Consider the following 25373-nt stretch of genomic DNA (forward strand, 5'->3'; position numbering starts at 1 on the left):
TGAGCTTGAGTTTTGTGCAGGGTAATAAATATAGATCTGTTTTCATTCTTCTACACACAGACATCCAGTTAGATCAGTGCCATTAATTGAAAATGCTCTCCCCCCCCTTGTGTATTTCTGACTTCTTTTTTTTTTCATGGTAAAGACTGCTTTATTGCTGACAGTTAGTACACGTCAATAAATAGTGATTCCCCAAAGAGCTCAGTTACTCATCAGATTCCTGGTCCATCAAGCGCTGAATGCAATCGAACCATGTGAAGCCTGGGATGACGAAGTCAGTTCTGCTTCTTGGGAAATGCAGCCATGGTTAACTGATAGATGGCGTATGCTGTTCCACCAACTGTCAGAGCCATTGTGAGTCTGTAGAGGAGGGCATCAGCGGCCCCGCCCTTCAGATGCACTGGGATTCCATTATCTTCCTGAAACAGCTTTTGTTTCTCTGGAACTTTATTTTCAAAATTCCTCCGTGAAGTAGTGCTGATGGTCCTCTGGGCAATCTGATGGAGGGCCAGCAGATTCCGTAACATCTTGGCTCAGCTGCTGCCCACCAACCGCGACTACTGAACCTTCTGACTTCTTTATATATATATATATATATATATAAAACAGGTGTCCATAGATGTGTGAATTTGTGTCTGGGTCTTTGATTTGATTCCATTGATCGACACATCTTTTTTTAATGCCAACATCATGCAGTTCTTTGATTACTATAGCCCTGTAGTACAGCTTGAAATCAGGGAGTCTGTATGTAGAAGAATGAAAATAGATCCATATTTATCACCTCAACATAAAACCAGGCAAAGGACACTGTCAATAAGACAAAATAAAAGCTTACAAAATGCAAAAATATTTTCCTTAACACTATATCCAATGGAGGGTTAATATCCAAAATACATAAAAAAAAACTCAAGAAACTAGATACCAACAAACCACTCTGATCACATACCCCATTTAAGTGCTCTGTAGCAAGAACTCTCGAATGATCCAGAGCTGCCAGCATGAACTGTGAAGTTTTTGCTGCCAAGGCTGAGTCAGGAAGCCTTCTCTTAAAAGAGTCGCTACTCTGCTCACCACCAGCAAACAGAGCCTATCTGAAAATATGTGGCTACCAAGAAGCTCAAACTAATTCCCATTTTTGTGGGTCTAGCAGCCTTTTCTAAGCTTTCTTAGGCTTTATGAGAATGTATGTTGCCGAACATTGGGCTCCATTATGTAAAAGGAGACTGCTTTTGTTTCCTGGCCACCTAGACCCAAAACAATCACAAAAATATATTAATTATATATATATATATATATTTTGTCTTTTTTTTGTATGATTTTTTTTATTGCGAAAAGAAGAAAAAAAAACATAAACAAAAAACAAGTTTCCACCTCCTCCCAGCCTCCCATTTCCCTTCCCCTCCTCCCACCCTTCTCCCCCTCCTCCCACCCTTCTCCCCCTCCTCCCACCCTTCTCCCCCTCCTCCAACTCCTCTCCCCCTCCCTCTCCAGTCCACAGAGCAGTCCGGGTTCCCTGCCCTGTGTTAAGTCCTAGGTCCTCTCCGTCCATATCTAGGAAGGTGAACATCCAAACTGGCTAGGCTCCCACAAAGCCAGCACATTAAGTAGGATCAAAACCCCCTGCCATTGTCCTTGGCCTCTCATCAGCCCTCATTGTTCGCCATGTTCAGAGAGTCCGGTTTTATCCCATGCTTTTTCGGTCACAGTCCAGCTGGCCTTGGTGAGCTCCCCGTAGATCAGCTCCTCTGTCTCAGTGGGTGGATGCACGCCTCGTGGTCCAGAATTCTTTGCTCATGTTCTCCCTCCTTCTGCTCCTCCTTAGGACCTTGGGAGCTCAGTCCAGTGCTCCTGTGTGGGTCACTGTCTCGATCTCTATCCATCACCAGATGAAGATTCTATGATGATATGCAAGATATTCGTCAGTATTGCTCTAGGATAGGGTCATTTCAGGTTCCCAATCCTCAGCTGCCCAAGGAACTAACTGGGAACCTCATCTTGGGCACTAGGGAGCCCCTCTAGGGTCAAGTCGCTTGCCCACCCTAAAGTGGCTCCCTTAACTAAGAATTGTGGTTCCGTGCTCCCCTATCCACCTTTCCTTTATCCCAGTTCTCCCGTTTCCCAGGTCCCCCCTCCTTCCCTTCTACCTTTTCTCTCCCCATCTCCCCTTACCCCCATCCCCCCCCCCCAAGATCCCATTTTCTCCTCGGAAATTTGGTCTACTTCCCTTAGCGAAGAGGACAACTATATGTTTTTCCTTCAGTTCACCTTCTTCCTTAGCTTCTTTAGGTTCACCTATTGTAGACTCCGTGGTCCTTATTTATGGCTAGAAACCAATTGTGAGTGAGTACATCCCATATTCATCTTTTTGGGTCTGGGACACCTCACTCAGGATAGTGTTTTCTATTTCCATCCATTTGCATGCAAAATTCGAGAAGTCATTGTTTTTTACCGCAGCGTAGTACTCTAGCGTGTATATATTCCATACTTTCTTCATCCATTCTTCCATTGAAGGGCATCTAGGTTGTTTCCAGGTTCTGGCTATTACAAATAATACTGCTATGAACATAGTTGAACAAATGCTTTTGTCATTTGATAGAGTATCTCTTGGGTATATTCCCAAGAGTGGTATTGCTGGGTCCAGGGGTAAGTTGATCCCGAAATTCCTGAGAAACCGAAACACTGACTTCCACAGTGGTTGCACAAGATTGCATTCCCACCAGCAATGGATGAGGGTACCCGTTCTTCCACAGCCTCTCCAGCAAAGGTTATCCTTGGTGTTTTTGAGTTTAGCCATTCTGACAGGTGTAAGATGATATCTCAAAGTTGTTTTGATTTGCATTTCCCTGATTGCTAAGGAAGTTGAGCACGACCTTAAGTGTCTTTTGGCCATTTGAACTTCTTCTGTTGAGAATTCTCTGTTCAGTTCAGTGCCCCATTTTTTAATTGGGTTAATTAGCATTTTAAAGTCTAGTTTCTTGAGTTCTCTATATATTTTGGAGATCAGACCTTTGTCTGTTGCGGGGTTGGTGAAGATCTTCTCCCAGTCAGTAGGTTGCCTTTGTGTCTTAGTGACAGTGTCCTTTGCTTTACAGAAGCTTCTCAGTTTAAGTAGGTCCCATTTATTCAATGTTGCCCTTAATGTCTGTGCTTCTGGGGTTATACATAGGAAGCGATCTCCTGTGCCCATCTGTTGTAGGGTATTTCCCACTTTCTCTTCTATCAGGTTCAATGTGTTCGGACTGATATTGAGGTCTTTAATCCATTTGGACTTGAGTTTTGTGCACGGTGAGAGATATGGGTCTATTTTCATTCTTCTACAGGTTGACATCCAGTTGTGCCAGCACCATTTGTTGAAGATGCTTTCTTTCTTCCATTGCATACTTTTAGCTCCTTTATCGAAAATGAGGTGTTCATAGGTTTGTGGGATAAAATCCGGGTCTTCTATACGATTCCATTGGTCGACTTCTCTGTTTTTATGCCAGTACCACACTGTTTTCATTACTGTAGCTCTGTAATAGAGTTTGAAGTCAGGGATGGTAATGCCTCCAGAAGATCCTTTATTGTATAGGATTGTTTTGGCTATCCTGGGTTTTTTGTTTTTCCATATAAAGTTGATTATTGTCTTCTCCAGATCTCTGAAGAATTTTGATGGGATCTTGATGGGGATTGCATTGAATCTATAAATTGCCTTTGGTAGAATTGCCATTTTTACTATGTTGATCCTCCCAATCCAAGAGCAAGGGAGGTCCATCCATTTTTTGGTATCCTCTTCAATTTCTTTCTTCAATGCCTTAAAGTTCTTGTCAAATAGATCTTTCACTTCCTTGGTTAGATTTACCCCCAGATATTTTATGCTGTTTGTGGCTATCGTGAATGGTGAAGCTTCTCTGATTTCCCTCTCTGCTTCCCTATCCTTTGTGTATAAGAGGGCAACTGATTTTTTGGAGTTGATCTTGTATCCTGCCACATTACTAAAGCTGTTTATCAGCTGTAAAAGTTCTTTGGTGGAGTTTTGGGGGTCGCTTATGTACACTATCATATCATCTGCAAATAACGAAAGTTTAACTTCTTCCTTTCCAATTCGAATCCCCTTGATCCCCTTATGTTGTCTTATTGCTATTGCTAGAACTTCAAGCACTATATTGAAGAGGTATGGTGAGAGTGGACAGCCTTGCCGTGTTCCTGAGTTAAGCGGGATGGCTTTGAGTTTCTCTCCGTTTAATTTGATGTTAGCTGTCGGCTTGCTGTATATAGCTTTTATTATATTTAGGTATGACCCTTGTATCCCTAATCTCTCCAAGACTTTTAACATAAATGGATGTTGAATTTTGTCAAATGCTTTTTCAGCATCTAATGAAATGATCATATTGTTTTTTTCTTTCAGTTTATTTATATGCTGGATTACATTGATAGATTTTCGTATGTTGAACCAGCCCTGCATCTGAGGAATGAAGCCTACTTGATCATAATGGATAATTTTTCGGATGTGTTCTTGGATTCGATTTGCCAGTATTTTGTTGAGGATTTTTGCGTCGATATTCATGAGTGAGATTGGCCTGTAGTTCTCTTTCCTGGTTGAGTCTTTGAGTGGTTTTGGTATCAGAGTAATTGTGGCTTCATAAAAGGAATTTGGTAATGACCCTTCTGATTCTATATTGTGGAATACATTAAGGAGTATAGGTATTAGGTCTTCTTGGAAGTTCTGGTAGAATTCTGCATTGAAACCATCTGGTCCTGGGCTGTTTTTGGTAGGGAGGTTTTTGATAACAGCTTCTAATTCTTCGCGACTTAACAGGTCTGCTTAGATTGTTCACCTGGTCCTGGTTTAGTTTTGGTAAATGGTATTTATCTAAAAAAGCTTCCATTTCTTTTACATTTTCCAGTTTTGTGCATATAGGCTTTTGTAGTAAGATCTAATGACTCTCTGAATTTCCTCTGTGTCTGTGGTTATATCCCCCTTTTCATTTCTGATCTTATTAATTTGCGTGTTCTCTCTCTTTCGTTTGATTAGTTTGGATAGGGGTTTATCTATCTTGTTGATTTTCTCCAGGAACCAGCTTTTTGTTTCATTGATTCTTTGGATTGTTTTCTGTGTTTCTATTTTGTTGATTTCAGCCCTCAATTTGATTATTTCCAGTCTTCTACTCCTCCTAGGTGAGTCTGCTTCTTTTTTTTCTAGAGCTTTCAAGTGGGCTGTTAAGTCTGCAATATGTGCTTTCTCTGTTTTCTTTAGGTGGGCACTTAGTGCTATGAACTTTCCTCTCAGGACTGCTTTCATAGTGTCCCATAAGTTCGAGTATGTTGTTTCTTTATTTTCATTGAATTCAAGGAAGACTTTAATTTCTTTCTTTATTTCTTCCTTAATCCAGGTATGGTTCAGTAGATGACTGTTCAGTTTCCATGAGTTTGTAGGCTTTCTGGGGGTAGCATTGTTGTTGAATTCTAACTTTAATCCATGGTGATCTGATAAGACACAGGTGGTTACTAATATTTTTTTGTAACTGTGTAAGTTCGCTTTGTTACCAAGTATGTGGTCAATTTTCGAGAAGGTTCCATGAGCTGCAGAGAAGAAGGTATATTCTTTCCTCTTTGGGTGGAATAATCTATAGATGTCTGTTAAGTCCATTTGCTTCATTACCTCCATTAATTCTCTAATTTCTCTGTTAGGTTTCTGTCTGATTGACCTGTCCATTGGTGAGAGAGGAGTGTTGAAGTCTCCTACTATTAGTGTGTGTGGTTTGATGGCTGCCTTGAGTTTTAGTAATGTTTCTTTTACGTACGTGGGTGCTTTTATATTAGGGGCATAGATATTCAGGATTGAGACTTCTTCCTGATGAATTGTTCCTGTTATGAGTATAAAATGTCCCTCTCCATCTCTTCTGATTGATTTAAGTTTGAAGTCAACTTTGTTAGAAATTAGTATGGCCACACCTGCTTGTTTCTTAGGTCCATTTGCTTGATAAGCCTTTTCCCAGCCCTTTACTCTGAGTAGGTGCCTGTCTTTGTGGTTGAGGTGTGTTTCTTGTAGACAGCAGAATGTTGGATCCTGTTTTCTTATCCAATCTCTTAGCCTGTGCCTTTTTATAGGTGAGTTGAGCCCATTGATATTAAGTGATATTAATGACCAGTGGTTGTTAACTCCGGTCACTTTTTAAGTAGTAGGGTTTGTGTGTTTTCCTTCTTTGATTTGCGCTGGTGAAGAGTCTCTAGATGTCTGAGTTATTGTGGTCATTGTTGGACTCCTTGGTTTGTGATTTTCCTTCTATTATTTTCTGTAAGGCTGGATTTGTGGCTACGTATTGTTTAAATTTGTTTTTATCCTGGAAAATTTTGTTTTCTCCATTTATAGTGAATGAAAGTTTGGCTGGATATAGTAGTCTGGGCTTGGATCCGTGGTCTCTTAGTTTTTGGAGAACATCTATCCAGGACCTTCTGGCTTTCATGGTTTCCATAGAGAAGTCAGGTGTAAGTCTGATAGGTTTACCTTTATAAGTAACTTGGCCTTTTTCCTTTGCGGCTCTTAATATTCTTTCTTTATTCTGTATATTTTGTGTTTTGATTATTATATGGCGAGGGGATGTTTTCTTTTGATCCAGCCTATTTGGTGTTCTGTATGCTTCTTGAACCTTCATAGGTACATCTGTCTTCAGGTTGGGAAAGTTTTCTTCTATAATTTTATTAAGTATATTTTCTGTACCGTTGAGCTGCACTTCTTCTCCTTCTTCTACTCCAATTATTCTTAGGTTTGGTCTTTTTATTGTGTCCCATATTTCCTGAATGTTTTGTGATGAGAGTTTGTTGGACTTGCTGTTTTCTTTGATCAGAGTGTTTATTTTCTCTATGTTATCCTCAGAATCTGAGATTCTTTCTTCTATCTCTTGTATTCTGCTGGTTATACTTGATTCTGTAGTCTCTATTCATTTACCTAGATTTTCCATGTCCAGTCGGCCCTCTGTTTGTGTTTTCTTCTTTGCCTCCATTTCAGTTTTCAAGTCATGAACTGTTTCCTTTATCTGCTTGATTGTTTTTCCTTGGTTTCCTAGGGTATCATTCACTGATTTACTCAATTCCTCGAACTTTCTATTATACTTCTCATCCATTTCTAGGGCGTTTTTTATATGCTGTTTAAGGGTGTCAATCACTTTCATGAAGTCAGTTTTTTCTACTTCTTCTTGATTAAGGTGTTCATGTCCCCCTTTGTGGGGTCACTGGCTTCTGGTGGTTTCGTGTTGTTTTTCAGATTGTTGGGAGAATTCCTGCATTGGCGTCTGCCCATCTCTTCCTCCCAATACTCCCCTTTGGATCTTCTTTTATAGGATCAGGTCTTCTTGCCCACTGATGTACCTTCCCAGTGATGTCACTCCCCAGAGATGTTTCTCCACAATGATGTTTCACTCGGTGCCCAGATCGAAACTCCGCGCTGCTTGGTTAGCTCGCGAACAAAGGGCCCACCCCGCTCGCTGCGGGCAGGCTATGGGAACAAAGGAGCTACCGGCCACCCCTATGTCCTCCCGGTTCAGATTCGGTCCCAGCGTCCTAGCAGGCTGGGCAGGGAGGCGCTATGCCCCAAAGGAGGGAGGGAGACAGGGGGTGTGGGGATCTGGATGTAAGCTGAGTGGGATAGGAAGAGAGAGGCGGTTTGGGCAGTATAGCCCCTGTAGGATGGCCAGGAAGTGTGGGCGGGCTGAGGTATGATCCCAGCTGCCACAGCACTCACTCACCACAATGATGTTTCACTCGGTGCCCAGATCGAAACTCTGCGCTGCTTGGTTAGCTCGCGATAAATATTTTGACTAACAGCTCAGGCATATTCCTAGCTAGCACATCTTTTAATATTTATTTATTTATTGTTTATACAGTATTCTGTCTGCTTGTATGCCTGCAGGCCAGAAGAGGACACCAGACCTCATTACAGATGGTTGTGAGCCACCATGTGGTTGCTGGGAATTGAACTCAGGACCTTTGGAAGAGCAGGCAATGCTCTTAACCGCTGAGCCATCTCTCCAGCCCTAGCTAGCACATCTTAAGTTAATCCATTCTATTATTTTATATTTTACCATGAGGCCCATGGTTTGTTACCTTGCATTTTGCTTCTTGGGTGGCTACAAGGCATTTGCCTGACTCTGCCTTCTTTCTCCCTGCATTCAGTTTAGTTTTCCTGCCTAGCTATATTCTGACCTGCCATAGTTCAAAACAACTTCTTTTTTAACCAATGATAATAAAACATATTCACAGCATAAAAAGGGGAATCCCACATCACACATCTTTGAAGGAGTTCACTATGTCCCTGTCCTTTTGGGGTTGTGAGTCTAGTGGGATAGGGGACATTGCTGGATGTGTTATTCACATGACAATGTGTTGAACACTACAGTGGAAGAAGAGGTGTCAGAGCCCCACAGGACATCCCTGAGTTCCAGGAGCATGTGTTGCTCATGGAGACCATGCTCTACAAGGCAGAGTGTCACAGTACTGTCTGTAGCAGTTGACTCTGGGACTTTTGTGTCCTGGGAAAACAGAGGGCCACCTCCAGTACTTAACTGTAGGTCTTCCTTGATAAATAGACTCTCAAGTTTAGGCTGGAAACTAAGCAGAAAAATCACCTGGGTAACCATCATTGCTCTGGTGTGGGTAGCAGGGTTTCTCCATCTTAACCTGGGGCTGTGTATGCATCAGCCTCAGTTGTCTGCATCTCTGTGGCTGGTCCTCAGAGGCTCTGTAATTTGAGCAAATAAAGTGGAGACTGGAATTGTCTGTCAACTTTTAATGAGTCCCCAGGTGCCACTAAAAATCCCCCTGCTGGGAGCCCTGGCAAAACTTGGAATTGGTTTCCTGGGGACTGTTATTGTAAGGAAGTTTGGTAGTCTGTAAGAAGATGCCCCATCTGACTATTTAAAGCCAGTGAAAACAATTGAACTTTGTTCTAATGTGTCCTCCAGGGCAGAAGCCCAGGGGCTTTGCCTGATGGGCACGGAAAGTTTCTAAGCAAGGTTAGAGATGGCAGGTTCTTACAGAGCACTGTAACTCTTGGCACGTGGATGCCAGGGCATCACCGCAGCTGGAGTCTCCTGGGGCTTTTGTGTTTAAACTGTGACCCAGCTGAGAAGTATTTCTGTTCATGCTTTTCTTTCATTGTGTGGTGTTAGGGGTGGAACTCTTTGGCAAACACTTTAGTATCAAGACACACCCTGAGTTATATTCAACTACTTAAACATGGATCAATTTTCATGGACTGGCCTCAACAAACATATCTCTTGCCAGGGTAGGGGTATGAGGTTTTAGAAATATTAGTAAAGATAAGGAAAATGTGGTACATTTACACAATGGAGTACTATACAGCAGAAAAAAATAACGACATCTTGAATTTTGCAGGAAAATGGATGGAGCTAGAAAGCATTATTTTGAATGAGGTAACCCAGACACAGAAAGACAATTATCACATGTACTCACTCATAGGTAGTTTTTAAACATAAAGCAAAGAAATACAGCCTACAAACCATAATCCCAGAGAACTTAGACAACAGTGCAGACCCTAAGAGAGACTTACATAGATCTAATCTATATGGGAAGTAGAAAGTAGAAAAAGACAAGATCTCCTAAGTAAATTGGGAGCATGGGGACCTTGGGGGAAGATTAAATGGGGAAAGGGAGAGGCAAGGAGGGGAGCAGAGAAAAATGTAGAGCTCATTAAATATCAATAAAAATGTATTTAAAAATAAAAAAAATTAGTAAAGAATATTAAGACACGTGTGAAAATAATAAGACAGAAACCAAAGAAAGTACTGGGAGGGCGTTCCAGTGAATCCTGAAATCATCTGCGTTTATTTTTCCATAGCTTTTATACCCAATATAAACAGGGAGTGGGAAGGATGTAACAAAAGACTTTATTAACATGATACAAAGGACAACTCAAACAGTCAATCGCTTTAACACTTTGAGACATCAAATCATTACCATTCTATTGTTTAGGCATTGAAGCTGCTTTAGACAATGTATCCTGAAGGCAACCACTCCCCAGGTGACCTCATCGTTTCAAAAGAAGGAGCAGAAGTGTACTCTCATATCCTGACCACCTGTCAAGATGGCAAGGACTACCTGGAAGAGCTATCTTAATGTCAAAGGAATCAAGTAATTACATCCTGAGTTGGAGTGTGCGACTACACTTGTCAACCACTTAGAGCAACCTCCACCTCTCTGACCATCGGACAAGGTGGGAATAGCCAGGCATTACTACAATAATCAGATTAGGGATCAAGAACAACTGTGATCCCTATACTAAATTTTGCAGTAGACAGCATGCAAGAACAGAGAGGAATGGGGGGGGGGGTCGTTTTCTCCAATAGTGTAGTCAATGATTACTTACCCATGCTCTAATAAATAAATGAATTCATATCCATGTTCACTAAAGCAATCCCAATAAAGCTCAATGAATCATTAAAGGAAATCAATACCAAAAACAGACATGGCATTGCCACTGTGAGGATCCCAAGTGAGGCTCTGCCTACTGTCCTTTGAGTTATTGAAGGTGTTCTAGGAAAAAAATATATCATACCCTCTGCTGAAATGTCTATATCTTAGAAATGTCTGTGCTTTCTGTCCTCTCCAGCTGCTGTGAGTAGTAAGGAAAATGTGAGCAGAAGAAGATCAAAAGAAAGGCAATAACAAGTACCTCAGGAGAGCTGCAGTACTGAAGTGAGGTTATTAATCTGTGGTATGAAAAGACAGTGTAATAAGAGGACAAACCTCCCCCAAATGCAACGCCTACACTACAATTCTTCAATTAAGGACGTGAGCATTCGGAAGACCAATAAATCAGCCTGCCTTCATCTTATGGTACTGGTACACACACACACACACACACACACACACACACACACACCACAGACAGACACAAAAGAAAAGAAAAAGGAAAAGGAAAAGAAAAGAAAACCCTACAACAAATGCTTGACTTGTTAGGTTTAATAAACCGAGAAATGTAGTTTTCACACACTGCAGAATCCCAGAACGAGAGAAGTTTGGGGAGTAGAATGGAGGTCAAGGCGATGGGAATGTACCTCAGTTTAAAAGGTTTTCTGAGCTCGAGACTGGCCTCCATCCTGCCCAGACACTTCCCCTTAGCTGTCTATTGTTCAAGAGAGTAAGTCCTGCTAGGCTGGAGGACAATGCGGGGCCTGTGAACAGCCAGAGGAAGTCAGTGGTCTTGACCCAAAGACTTCTCAGCCCCATCCCTCCCCCAGACCCCAACTGTTGCTTCCCTGTTGTCCTCCAGCGCCTCCTGCTGGTATTCGGCGAGCCTCCAGCACAGGCGACTGCTCTTTTTATTTTGGGATCTATAGAGGTAGGTGGATGGGTGGGATGATCCATCCAAGCTTAGTGGTCACTGTGGGCTCAATGGCTCCATCCGCAACCATAGCCCGCCTTCCGCGCGCAGGATCAGCTCCGGCTGCCTGCGCGGCTCCTGGTCGTCGGGCAGGACGCGGAAGCGCAGCAGTGTGAGCGCCAGTGCCACCTTCATCTCGTTCATGGCGAAAGTCTGTCCTATGCAGTTCCTGCGGCAGGGCGAGGTGGGAACTTTGTATCCTGATCTCATTCAGGACCCAGCTATCACTGAAACCTGACCTAGGTACCTAGTCAGCCAGCTGGAGAAGCACCCAAGGGGAACTAACATATTCGGGATTTCTCGTCTACACCTACATTCTGTATCCCGTGAACCTCAGTCAGACTCAGAGGCCAACTGAAACTATCAGCTGGGTGGCGTGTGAGCACAGGGCTGTGGTTCTTGGACCTTCCCAACCCTGACACTGCACATCTTTCCTTAACCTGCTACGATGCAGGGACGAGGCCTAGATCCTGACTGTCCCAAATTCCCATCTTCTCCATCTTTACTAAACCTTTGCCACATCACCTCAAGCCCTCTGGCCTCACATGGGCCCAGCGGAGAAGGGAATAAAAGCCAGAGGTGACCTGTCCTTGATGTTCTCTGGATCAAAGCGGAAGGGGTCATAGACCTGAAAGAGACAATGAATGGCATCTTCAAGCACAGAGTCCTGAGTGTGGTAGGGAAGGGAAGTTCTGATTTCCCCAGCTAAAACCTGCTCCTTCTGCTGGTATCATTGTGGAGAAAAAGAATGGGGAAGAGCGGTTGCAGCACCTCAGGGTCAGGCCACACAGTTGGGTTGTGGTGGGTCCCGAAAATACTGATCATGCAGACGACACCTGTGGTGAAGTGGTGCCATGGGGTTAGCCAGCTGCTGGATAAACTTTACTGTGTGCCCAGGTCCCTCCTTCCCTGTCCCGTGGGCACCTTTAGGGATGACCCGGCCATCTGGGAGACCAACGTCCTGGGTGCAGCGACGGGCGATGACTGTAACCGGAGGATGCAGGCGCAGACTCTCCTTGATGCACATGGTCAGGAAGGGCAGCTGGTTCAGGTCGTCCCTGAGGAAACCAACACACAATTACCAGGACTGAAACAGAGACCATCAGGTCCTGTGTTTCCCACATAACCTTTCCCCACAGTCTTAAACTATCCCCATGAAAAGAAGAGACTTAGAAAAGTAGTGGATAGAATTTAGCCAGGTATCTTTAGAAACTTTTTCTGGAGTAAACAAGTACAAATGTCTACCATAAAAAAGGAACTCAAAAATGCCTTTTAAAAAGAAATTTTCCTTTGGTAAGGCCAAAATCAAAGAACTAAGAGACAACACAGATATCATGTTTGCCTTTTTTTTTTTCTTAGCTGTCCTGGAAGTCAATCTGTAGACCAGGCTGGCCTCAAAGTCACAGATCCACCTGCCTCTGCCTCCAGAGTGCTGGGACTGAAGGCGGCGCCACCACTGCTTGGCGGTGCTTGCTCTTTATCTCCTTTCTCTCTCTGCTCTGCTGCCTCTGTTTGAGTCTCTCCCGCCCCGCTCACATCCTTGTATCCACACTGTCTTCTTTTTTCTCTGTTCCACCCTGCTCCTTCACAGGCAAGCTCTCCGTCCTCTCTCTTTTCATTTCTTCCCTTTCTCCTCCCTCCGTCCTTTCATTCTCCAACTTCTTTTTCCCGTTCCCCCTCTTCCCTATCCCCACCTCACTTCCTTCTTTCTCTTACACTCTCCCTATGCTTTTCTCACAACCCTATCTTTGCTATTTCTCCTTTTTTTCTATTCCCCTTCTCTTTCCAATCCCCCTCCCCCTCGTTGTGTAACAAATTTGTCCAAACTAAGACATTCCACCCCAGGGGGAGCTCCAAAAGACTCAGGTCGTACACAAAACTTCTCAGGCTCAAGGTATGAACAACTCACAAGTCTTAGGAAATTCCTGAAACCTAAACGATTCTCAAGGTTAAGTAAAAAGTAATAACTGCTGGACAGAGAGCTCCGGGGATGCAGCTTTTTTGAGTCCTCATCCACATTAGGGTGGGGTTTTCAGCTGAAAATAACCCCTCACTCAAGCTGATGTGAGACATTCTAATAAACTCCTTGTTTTACTAAATTGGTTTTTCATAGAATCATTTCTTTGGTCTGTTGTCCAGGAGACAAATAGACTTTTGCTCACATCTTCCCAAGAAAAGTCACAAAGCACCACTCCTCTTGTCTCTACCCTTTCCCACCACCTCTGCTTCTCTTCACTGTACCCGAGTCCCAACTGGCTATCTCCTCTTGCCCACTAGGGGTTCTAGATGGAAACAGATCCTTTAACCCAGCCTTGCTTCTCTTACTCCAAAACTCACAGCTGCCCGTGTGTCCCGGGAGTGCCCTGACGCAGGACTATCCTCCAGCCAGGCTTAGAGCTCCTGACAGCATTTCCTTCAGCTGCGTCCTGAGCACAGGATAGCTGCTCATAAAGTTGCCATGAGAAGGCATTATGGGAGGATTTGCTGAGTGGAAGCGTGAATGATGCAACAGATTCCACAGCGCACTGACAATGACTTTTGCCATGTGTCCCTTATGAATTCCTATTCTTGCAGGAAATAGGGAACAGAAGAGCAGACAGACAGAGAGGTAAGACAATGAAGCATGTTATATGAGATGGGGAAAGAGGAGGGAGAGTTTACATGCATTGATTTTCTGATAAGTGACATCATCTGCCCTTACACACTACTATATTGTCAGTAATTCTCTTAGAAGTTAAAATCCTTCTGTCTCAAAGCACAAAACTTCTTCTTTTTAGTGAGGTGGATACTGTTCTCACCATTAAATAATGGAAGAATCAGCAAAAGAGACCCTCTGCTTCCCGAGGAGTGGAGCCAGGAGAAGGACGCATTAATATATTAATATGCTCACCACTCAATCTCTGTAGACTCACGGTTCTTCAGCAGCTCCCGCACCTCCTGTCGGCAGCGCTCCTGGTATTCCGGGTGCCTCGCCAGGTTGTACAGGATCCAGGAGAGCCCACTGGCTGTGGTGTCATGACCTGAGGGGCAGATAGGTGGGCTTGGGTCTCAGAGTCACTTCAACACCACAAAGTGGGCAGCACCAGGTAGGAGGGGGCCCAGGAAGGATAAGAAAAAGGGAAGACAGATGATTGTGGGATTTTAGGGTCCATTCAATGTTCCTGAAATGAAGACTACTGCTCCCTCTATAGTCCTACACTGGGACCCTCACCCTCAAACATGAAGGTGTCAGCCTCTGCTCTGATGTCCTCATCTGACAGCTGCTTTCCATCTTCATCCTGGAGACAATGCCAGACTCCAGATCACAGCAGATCACAGCAGTTCTGAATCTACGTCTAACCCGAGACAGCTCTTGAAGATCCATATACCAAGCCCACTGTACCTCTGTACCTCTCTTGATCATCATCACAGTTCCTCACACCCCAGGGACAGTTCTTGACTGTGCTCTTTCTTGTTTGTTTTTGAAATTGGTTACTACTGGCTAGATCACAATTTCTCTATGTAACCTTGCATATAGGATGATTGCACGACAGCATTCCTTTGAAACTGGAGAAAAAACATTACCCTCAAGACACTGCATCTTCTCCTAGGAGGGGAGTAGAACTCTCTCTGTCAATCCTTCCATAATTGTTTGATAGGAATAGAGTCTCCCTTGTCAGCAAGGGCAATGTTACCCCTTTCAACAGAAAGGGTTGACCTGACAGGATAAACAGTGACAACATGACAATGTGTGGATACAGATGATGCCTCCTTACATATGACCACTAGCTGGACTTCTCCTCTTTTTCTTTTCACTTTCAAATATTTTTCATATGTTTTCTTCCCCTGGCCACTTTTATCCTGCATTCAATTCCTACTGTACTTGCTTGTTTCATTCTTGGGTGTTACACGCAGAAAATTTATCTTATCTCCTCTGGAGGTTCTTAGGATTACATACCTGTAGAATTTACCTGTGATTGGAGAAAACTTGCTTACATTACAGAATAAAGTCCTCCCTCAAAGTGCAAAATTACATGTTCATGAAAATGCTGTAATGAAACGAGTTAGTTTGTACACTCAAAAATTAATTTAAAATGTCCCCTCATGCTTATTTGTCTCATATTCTCTTACCCTCTCAACATTAATTCTTCCCTACACACCCCCTCCTCTTCTTCTCTCCATGTCATTCTCCCCTTTCACCTCTCTCCTTTTGCATCTGTTCATATTCCCTGAAACAAAGAAGGCACAGATGTGCCAACTCTGCTGTGAAACTTGCAAGATTTGTAATGTATGGGCTTTCCTCCTGGGGTGTAAAATCTTCTGGACACACCTGATGTAAAATCATGACATCACCTGAGAAGGGAGGAGCTGCAGATAGGAAGCCATTCTTACAATCCTAATCTGGCTGCTGGTATTATTGAGGATAACAGATGGGCTGCCCTGGCCATGTAGGTGCACAGTTCTAGGCATACATACAGACTTGAATATGATTTCACAACCACACATTAAGTTACAAAGAGAGTGAAGTCTTACGTCCTTCAGTTTCAGATCTGGCAGGCATATGCTGACCGGATACTGATTTTATCTCTATAATATCTCTTTCTAGATTGCCCCTATTTTCCTCACATGCCTTCCATGGCCGCTAGGTATCTCTACATCAAGCTTCAAATCTGAAATGTCTTTTTATTCCAATCCCATATTTGACTCCATCATTCATCCTACCACTTAAAGCCAGGATGTAACAAATGCATGTAGCCCCATGACTTGGAAAGTTGGGATAGGAGGATCCATTCACTAGCAACACAGTGAGACTGACCTCTAAAAATGCTAACTAGATCTAAGTGATGTGGCACACATCTGTGATTCCAGAAAGTGCAAGGTGAGGGAGGGAAGAACATGAGATTGAGGTTAGTCAGGGCTGTTTAGTGAGACTCTATCTAAAACTTACGCCCACAAACAAAAAGATAGCTATTTAATGATTTAACAATTTAATAATTATTTTGAGATAGGGTTTCACCATGTAGACTTAGCTGGCCTTGGAATTCAATATATAGACCAGGCTGGCCTCAAACTCTTCCTGCCACTACCTCTGGAGTGCTGGAATTAAAGATGTGCACCATCATGTTCAATGAATTAAGTTTAAACAACTCCATTTCACCTCTTGAGAACCCACCTTGGCCAGCAGCAGCACATCAATGAAATCCAAAGTCTTGGACTTGGCCTTGGCCTTGAGGACATCATCACTATCCTTACTGGGAAGAGTGCGTCGCCTATCCTGGATGACAGCGTCTGTGAAGTCGTGCACCAGGCGGCAGGCCTTACGGAAGCGCATCCCATTAGGGGTGAGCTGATAAAGTGAGTCTACGTGCAGAAGCAACTGCTGGTACCGTTTGGACACTAAAGCACTGAGTTCCAAGATGGCAGAAATATATTCACTGGACTTTCTGTATGAGTAGAGCATGAAGAGAAGAAACACAACTCAACCCAACTGGAGCCGCCCAAGAAGCATCTCTCAACTACAAATGCGAATTACTTGCCAACAAGATATTCAGTCATCAGAAACAGGTGGCCACACAAATACATGCCTGCCATTAGTCATAAGATTTGACTATAAAGTCTCTTATCTCTCTGCATCCCATCCTCATGAGCTTCCATGTCTCAAGGCATCTAGAGTGCAGCACAGACATCATGCCTCTCATTTCTCTCTGACCCTAGATCTAGTTCTGACCAACCTGCTTCCCAGTACTTTCCACTAGTTAAGACCTTATTTTCTTCCAGTCTCCTACAGGGCTTCTGCTTTCAGTGACAATTTCACTTTGTTTCTACAAGACAGTCAGTGTCTACAAAACTCTGATATGATCATGTCCATTTACTGTGGTTCGGGGCTGTTTCACAAATGGCCATCTCTGTGGCTGTTAGAAAATGGCAGAACCATTAAGAAATAGGACTTAATAGAAGCTGGCTAGGCCATTATAATTGTGCCTTGGAAGGACCTGATCTTTCTCTCTCTCTCTCTCTCTCTCTCTCTCTCTCTCTCTCTCTCTCTACTTCCCAACTGCCATGAAACAAACACTTTTTCTAACATATGCTCCCACCAAAACAACAGAGGCCAGGTGGTGGTGGCACACACCTTTAATCCCAGCACTTGGGAGGCAGAGGCAGGTCTCTGTGAGTTCAAGGTCAGCTTGGTCTGCAAAGCAAGTTTCAGGATTGTTACACAGAGAAACCCTGACTCAAAAAAACAAAATGAAAAAAAAAAAGAAACATCAACAAAAGTCTATGAAACTACGAGTCAAAAATAAGTCCATCTTCTCATTAAGTCAATACCCTCAGAAATGTTGTCACCATAACAGAAGTGACTACAAATACAAATACCCTTGGTAGAAAGTATAGGAGAAAGTTTCCACCTTTGTCTGGCTTTTGTATCCTTATAGTTTAGCTCCTATATTGGTGTATACTGATTGTTGACTTGAAAAGATCTAAAATTACCTTGTAGACAAATTTCTGAGCACACCTGGATTCTCTAGATTGGCTTAATTGAGGTGGGAATACTCGTCTTAATAAGGGCAGCACTGTGTCATGGCTGGGCTTTCAGAAGACACCAAAAGGAGAAAGCTAGTTAGTGTAACCATTCACTGCCCTCTGCTTCCTAACTGTGGATGCCATGTGACTATCACCCCCACACTCCTACCCCAGTAAGTTCCCTACAGTGATGGACTTCCCCTCAACTTCAACCCAAAACAAAGCCTTCCTTCTTTAATTTTTGTTGTATAAACAAGAAACACAAGTAATGTGCACATTGGTACCAGAAGTGGGGTCATAACTATAAAAACCCTGAACATGTGATTCTTAGGACTTTGAAACTTGTTCTGTAGAAGGAATGTAGAAGAATTTGAAATGCTGAGCCAGAAAAGCCCTTAAATTCTGTAAGGGGAACTTAAAGGAAAATTCTGATAGGAGTTTGGTAGATCAGAATGTGAAAAAAAATACAGACAATGGAGACCTAGATCATGTGGGGTTTTCATGAAGGGGGAGACTCTGTGGAAGCTAGAATAGATTCCATTCTTGCTACTTTTCTGGCAACAAATTTGGCTTCTTTCTACCCATGTCCTAAGAACTTGTGTAGGTGACAAAAGGTGTTAGACCTTTAGAGTGAGGACAATTTCAAGATAGCATAGCATTCAGGATATGGAACGGCTTCTCTCCGCCCGTTTTCATACATACAATGGGGAGCAGGTTTCAGACCACACAGAAAGGAGAAAACTGGTTGAGCACAAGCTTTGCTTCCTGACTGCAGACACAGTGTAGCCAGCCTGTTGCCCTGCTTTCCTTGCCGTGATGGAGCTTCCCTCAAAGTGACCTGAAATAAACTCTTCCTTAAATTGCTTCTATCAGCTATTTTGTTGCAGCTTTGAGGAAAATATCTAATCCAGTGTCAACCTACCAATCTCATGTCTAAGGTGCCTCCTCCATGCCAGGTTTACATGATCTACTACCCATCTGCATCCCTGAATCTTGTTCTAAATCATGTCTTCCAGGGAGTCCCCTCTTTTCCTACTGCTAGCCATAGCTCTCACACCTCCTCCCTTAGGTCTATGTTCTCAGGCGAATGGGAGAACTCACTCTTGGCAGTTGCTATCAAAGCTGAAGACACATTTCTGCAGACTGTCCAAGGTCATGAGGCTGATGTTCTCAAACATATCCAGACGGGCACTGCCACCTGAGGCCAGGCGCTTCCACTTGGCCTTTACAGAAAAGAAACAGTATCATAATCGGGGTTCAGCTCCTTGAGACTCTCCCAACCACAGCCACAGGAATGGATACCCCAAATCAGACTCCCAGGTTTCTGCTCCAGACATTGACCCCAGGGATAACCAGGCTTTGGAGAGGAAGACCCAAGCCTGAGGATCAGGAGGTGTGAATTTAAGCCTCATCTCTGATGCCCATGCTCTGTGCACCCTCAGTCAGCTCATTGCCCTCTGGTTCACATGCTATGTCTTCAGCAAGAAGTTGATCTGACTGTGTCTGATAAACCACGATGGAGCCCACGAGCCACTATTTATAGATCATTTACTATCTGGGCATAGTGGGACAAGTTCCTTTATCCTTCCAAACCTCAGGTTCACCCTAATGAGGAAAATGCAGCCTCTTACAGGTTTGATAAAAATTTAATTTGTGGCATAAATTATGGAATTAGATCATGACCATCAGCTCCAGAAGTGCTATAAATGCAATAAATGGTATTATTCCTTATTTTGAGTATAATAAGTCGGGCTCAAAGCTATCTCTATGTTAAGTATGGCAGACTTCCATTGTTTTCTAAGTATCCTTACTAAGTATTCCTAACATAAACCATCCCAATATTATTTTTCCTTTTTGACTTTTCAAGACAGGGTTTCTCTGTGTAGCCCTGGCTGTCCTGGAACTCACTGCTTAGAGCATGCTGGCCTCAAATTCACAGAGCTCTGCCTGTCTCTGTCTCCCACATGCTGGGATTAAAGGCATGTGTCACCACTCCCAGGTTCATTCCAATGTTCTTAACGTGGACTATTTCATATATACTTGCAGAAACCCTTGAGCGATCCAGTGATATTCTTTATGGGCAAATATCAGGCTTGCTTCAACTTGGCATGTAGGTCATGGGTTGCATGTGTTGAAGCCCACCTGTGATGCCCCTATGGCATTTAGATGCTTTCAAGAAAGAACAGATGCTAGGAAGATGCACAATGAGTAACTGGCTATCTTTTGTATTTAAACAAGGAATCTTGTGTGGCCAACAAGATGAACAACCAGCAAGCAAGTAGAAAAGAAAACTGTTGGCTCTTTATTTGACACTCGCCCCTGTGCCTATTTTGTTCCTCAACCCAGTGTAATGTGAGTTTTCAGCAATGTCCATTACAAAGTTGAGCCTATTCTATCACCCTTTGCTTTTGCGTTAGATTTATGACTTTAACTACTATAATCTAGGAGAAGCAAAGGAGCTATCACTTTAATGTAATCCAAGCTTCAAGTGACTTCCAGCTTCTCTTCTGTGGAAATGTGTGTCATAGAAGCAAGCCCAGCATATTTCTGGAGAGAGAGAACCTTAGAGACCAGAGTCCAGTCTGTCCTGATGAGACCACGCTAAGTTATCTTGAAGATGGTCAAGTCCCCAAATCAGAGAGTTATGCTGGTATCAGACAAGCTGCGCCACAGCTCATCATATGCCACAAATGACCTAAACCCTGTCCAGAAGAACCAATCCCCTGAACTACATCTCTATTGGCAATATCAGACCTCATTGCTTGCAAACTGGTGTGTGTGTGGTAGTGCCTTGCTCCTTATTGGCAGTTTCTATATAGTTCTCATAAAATCATATTTAGTTTTCAGGGCAACCATCTGATAAAAATAGAAACTAACTCTGTAAGCACTCACCATGTGGGAAGATACGGCTCTATAATATCATCTTGGACACAACATGGAGAGACAAATACAATAAAACATGGCCGCAGTATTACCTTGTAGAGTACAGACCAGATCTATCTGAGGCCAAGTCCCTTCTTCCAGAGAAGCTGGGTTCTGGGGACTCACATGCATGATGTTGGTGCTGTCATTGAAAATCTTCACATAGGGCTTCAGGATGTTGAAATGGAAGGCAGGGGTCAGCATACGACGGTGGCGGCTCCACTTGTCACCAGCACTCACCAAAAGCCCATCCCCTGGGAGGGCAGCATGGCAATGAGCAATTATGGCATGTCCCCCACCCACCTCCAAGGATGTCCCTAGGCCCTTCATCTACAGCTACTTACCCAGCCAGGGTTTCAGGAAGGTGTAGAAGATTACTTCCTTTGGGGCAACCGCAACTGACATAAAAAAGAATGATCAGGGGCCATGGAGAGGCTAAGACATGAACTTGCAGAGCGTGTGGGCACCTCACTGAGCTGTGTGCATGTTTGCCCCAAACCCAGCAGGTCAGAGTTAGAGAAATGGACATCGGAAACAGAGAAGAGAAGAAGAAAACAGGATACAAGGTGAGACAGCCTCAACTCACCTCAGGATCCCTTCACTTGGCTTCAACATAGTCTACCTTGTTTGCCCGTCAAGTGTAGCACAACAGTCTACAGACCTAACACAGCTGTCCATCACCGAGTGCTGTGACATCTCCTGACAGAGACATGTGTCATGGACATATATGGGGTAACATGGGCTAACATGGCCGACACACACATGACCTGCCCTAATGATCCTATCTACTGCTAAATGGACAGAAATGGTCTGATACATCTCAGTATGCCCCATAGGCAGTTCCCAGACAAGAGTTTAAAATAGTCACAATATTTTCACAGATATGGCATTGGTGTGGTGCATTCAGACATCAGACCTGCCTCAAACAAGAAATCTCAGTCATATTTCTATGCCAGTGGGACTCTAGGTAATAAATGCCAAATAACCTCCCAAACACTTGGTATTTTGGTATCCTTTGCTGAAGAAAGAGAGAAAGAAAATTTTAAACAACTTCTCAGGCAAGAAACAGATGTTCTGCAAGTGTCCACAGCTCTCTGTGAGCCCCAGATAGAGCCATAGTCATGATTACACTTGGTTGATACCTGGGACAATATAAAACACCCCAACCAGATCGTGTTTTGAAAGATTTAGTCCTCAGATGCTGCCTCTATTTTGGAAGATTCTAAAAGTTTTAGGAAGTGGAGATTAGCTGGAAAAAGGTCACTGAAGTAAACCCTTGGGAACATATTGAATTGAGTTCCCTCCTCTTCGCTTTCCTCCATCTATCTACCCATGATAATATGTCCATTTCTCTTTTATCATGATGGACTCTGAACCACAATCAAAACCAATCTTTGCTCATTTAAGTTGTAATAACAACAGCAACAAAAAGAGCTGCTACACCGGGTATAATCAGGAGACGGACACACCAGTCAAGCTTCATACTGAAATACCCATGAGGCAGTGGCAAGGGAATCACCAAAGTCCCTCTGCCTGCACCCCAGGAATGTGTAACTGCTGGAGGCAGCACAGAGACCTTAGCAATGGGCAAACAGGCTGGTTCAATGTTCACCTGGATCAGCAAACAGGAGCCCCTTTGAGGTTTGATGGAAGATGTGGATAACCACCTGCCAGGACTCCATTCACCAGTAGCATACACCCCCAGTGGTGCACACCTTGCCATGGGTGCCCAGGATACCTTCCTCTTAGGTCTGAATGGAGAAGAGAAGAAAGGGGTCCTACATTCTCTAGGCTTGCCAATAAAAGAATTACCAAGGCAGCGGGCCAGAGTGAGCCCCGAGAATCCTACCCAGCACTCTCACCCTCTGTGCTGAGCCTTGCTTGGGCTTCCTCCTAACAGCTTCAGTGAAAAGTAGAGAAATCCAAGAGAAAGAAGGACTGGGCTGCTTCAGGAATCTCACAGAAGCATGAATGTGGAGACTAGAAACCTTCCATTCCCCACAGCCACACCACTACCAGTTTTCCCCAAGTACCTGAGGCACTGAGGACAGATCGAATGATGTCAGGGTGGCACAGAGTGATGAGCGGGAGGATGGGACCCATCCATGTCCTGAAGCCCTGGGGATAGGTGGCCACCAGCTTAGTCACCTCCTTTAGACCCTGCTCGGTGGGTGGGACCTATAAGCAAGATAGGAGCAGTCACCTCCTGGGATGTTTGGTCGGGGTCAAGTGAATTATGCCTATGAGATGCTCAGAAAGCTGAAACCACATGACTTCCAGGTATCTCCATGATGGCGTTTCCAGAAGGCATGGGTGTTTTCATCAGTAGTCTCAGTCAGGATGACCCAGCTTCCACATGGTGGGCAGCACCATCCATTCCACTGAAGAACCTTCCTCATGCTGCAAGCCTCTCATACAGTTCTCATGTTGTGGTGTCCTCCAATCATAAAATTATTTTTATTGCTGTTATGATTTGTAATGTAAATATCTGATATGCAGGATGTCTAATCTGTGACCACCCCCCAAATGGTCTTGATCCTTCTGATTAAGAACCACTGGTATAGAGCAATAGATAGAGAAAGGGAAAATTCACTCCCATCTCCAGACTTGGGTACCCATCTTCTTCTGCCCCCAGACTTAAGAGTCCAGGTCCTTGACCTTTGCACTCTAACCCATTCCACAGGATCACTCCTCCCCTAAGAATCCCCGCACAAAGGATGTCAAACCTTTGGTATCAGATTGAATTAAATACAGCCTGACTTCCCAGTCCTCCACTTTGCCGATGGCACATTTTAGCATGCTCAGAATCCATAATTATATAAGCCAGTGACCATACCACAATGTACCCTCTCTCTGCCCTCATCCTCATGTGGATATATACGATACATTATTTAATGATATACATAATGTGTTGTATAGAGCTTATATATCTATTATGTATTTGTCTATATATCCAATTAAATATATATACTTATGTAAATATATGAATAAAATCATGTGCTGCATAATGATGTTCTTATCACTGACACACTGCATACGTGTGTGACTATGGTCCTATAAGATCATAATGACCTGAAGAATTCCCATGCATAGTATTTTGTACGGATGGATGTATGTCTTGAGCTTTGCTATTTGCAACGAAGCAGCTGAGACCAAGTCATCCAAAGGAGAGGATAGACTTGGTCAAAGTCCAAGGGGTGGGTCTCAAAGGAAGGTGTGTGAAAGGGCAAGTGGGTGACTCTTGTCCTGGTAGGGCAGCATGACTCATGGATTCATCTTAGGGGAGAACTGCAAGCTTTAAAAAAGAGGGGAGGGCCGGGCGGTGGTGGCACATGCCTTTAATCCCAGCACTTGGAAGGCAGAGGCAGGCGGATCTCTGTGAGTTAGAGGCCAGCCTGGTCTACAAGAGCTAGTTCCAGGACAGGAACTAAAAAACCTATGTAGAAACCCTGTCTCGAAAATTAAAAAAAAAAAAAGAGGTAAGGGGGGCTTCAGGAACAGGAGGCAGGAAGACAGCCCATAGCTCTTTTATTCTGTATGTGGTGGGAGAGTGATACCAAAGACCATTCCCAGAAAAACACTGAAAACTAGAGATGGACTGACAGAAAAAATGTCACTGACCTTGGACAGGGCTTCTCAGGAGGTCTCAAGTTCACCAGCAGACAATGGGGGAACACAGGGGTCCTCACTTGGTGTGACTCGCCCTGGAAACCCCTCAGTGTACACCAGTGTAAGAAAGACAGCAGAAATTAATCTAGAGCTAACTCAGGGTGGAAGACGGAATAAGCGAAAAGCTAGGGAAGGATATTGGAGGACTCGGGGCTACTGTTTCCCTCAGCCCCATTCCTAAGGCATTCACTCCTAAATAGGAGAGCCACAATCTGCTGCCACACTCACCATGCCCAGGTGACCCAAGAACCAATTCCGTTTTGGGGGCTGAGGGAAACCACGAAGATGACGATATGTGCCATAGTAGGTATAGATCTGAGCCAGGACACGGGCCAAGAGCCAGGAAGTTCCGATGAGCATCACAAGCAGCCATGGTGAGGCTGCCTCCAGGCTTGATCCCAGCCAGGACAGGTCCAACTGTGGCATCCTGTAAGGAGGATGGACAGAGAGATTCAGAGGCTCGGAAGCGGTATGGGGCCCTCAGGGATAGTGGACAGGGGTAGGGAGAGTGGGGGCTGTCGGTAGGAGGAGCGGTCCATGGGGAGGAGAGAGGCAGTAAGAAGAGGAGAGACAAGAGTTCCCAAATACCTGAATCATAGTGAGGCTGCCCGGGGCTGTTACCTGGAAGTGGACAGAGTCACTGTGGCTTTTGGGTCTCAGACAGCTGGCTAACTAGAGATAAATAGTCAGGCTCAGAGCTCTCTCTAACCCAGTACAGGACCCTACAACTCTACCTCCCTTGGCCTGGCACCTCCTCTCAGGAACAGCCTGTTTCCCAGACTTCTTCACCCTCCTCTAGAGCTAGTTTTATTCCTGGCTTCTGCCCTGGAGGAGGTGATGGGAGGCTGGGCTCAGCTGTGTCAGCCAATCCTTTACTGGCTCTTCTGCTTCCTCCCCTCCTGGG

The 25373-nt window shown here is 44.0% G+C and overlaps 2 protein-coding genes across 3 annotated transcripts; both read right to left on the reverse strand.

Annotated features, from left to right (window-relative positions):
* Positions 1-200: 200 nt before the first annotated feature.
* Positions 201-558, reverse strand: LOC121432415 (cytochrome c oxidase subunit 7A2, mitochondrial-like). The gene has a single exon (XM_041630382.1). It carries the CDS (start codon positions 525-527, stop codon positions 276-278), a length of 252 nt encoding a protein of 83 aa, XP_041486316.1. The 5' UTR covers positions 528-558; the 3' UTR covers positions 201-275.
* Positions 559-10941: 10383 nt separating this feature from the next.
* LOC121432414 (cytochrome P450 4F4) lies at positions 10942-25248 on the reverse strand. Of its 2 annotated transcripts, none has more exons than XM_041630380.1 (13): positions 25091-25248; positions 24698-24896; positions 22834-22978; positions 21145-21198; positions 20927-21054; positions 18980-19101; positions 16530-16800; positions 14589-14655; positions 14268-14397; positions 12302-12435; positions 12149-12213; positions 11923-12005; positions 10942-11546 (listed from the first exon to the last, which is right to left on the reverse strand). In XM_041630380.1, exons 2-13 carry the CDS (start codon positions 24893-24895, stop codon positions 11375-11377), a joined length of 1569 nt encoding a protein of 522 aa, XP_041486314.1. In that variant the 5' UTR covers position 24896; positions 25091-25248; the 3' UTR covers positions 10942-11374. The 2 variants fall into 2 exon arrangements, with proteins under 2 accessions (XP_041486314.1, XP_041486315.1); XM_041630381.1 differs by having other exon boundaries at positions 25058-25248.
* Between the last annotated feature and the right edge of the window lie 125 nt (positions 25249-25373).

The sequence above is a fragment of the Microtus oregoni genome, unplaced genomic scaffold (assembly GCF_018167655.1).
Source record: "Microtus oregoni isolate MIOR12 unplaced genomic scaffold, Mior012 000034F_ref0000314, whole genome shotgun sequence".
Taxonomy (NCBI): Eukaryota; Metazoa; Chordata; class Mammalia; order Rodentia; family Cricetidae; genus Microtus; species Microtus oregoni.

Bases quoted from the DNA above. Each gene is read 5' to 3' on its own strand.
- LOC121432415 (XM_041630382.1), bottom strand. From the start codon at position 527: ATGTTACGGAATCTGCTGGCCCTCCATCAGATTGCCCAGAGGACCATC.
- LOC121432414 (XM_041630380.1), bottom strand. From the start codon at position 24,895: ATGCCACAGTTGGACCTGTCCTGGCTGGGATCAAGCCTGGAGGCAGCC. The intron at 21,055-21,144 runs GTAAGTAGCTGT...CTGCCCTCCCAG, and splicing joins CTTCCTGAAACCCTGGCTGG to GGGATGGGCTTTTGGTGAGT. The intron at 19,102-20,926 runs GTGAGTCCCCAG...TTTTCTGTAAAG, and splicing joins ACAGCACCAACATCATGCAT to GCCAAGTGGAAGCGCCTGGC.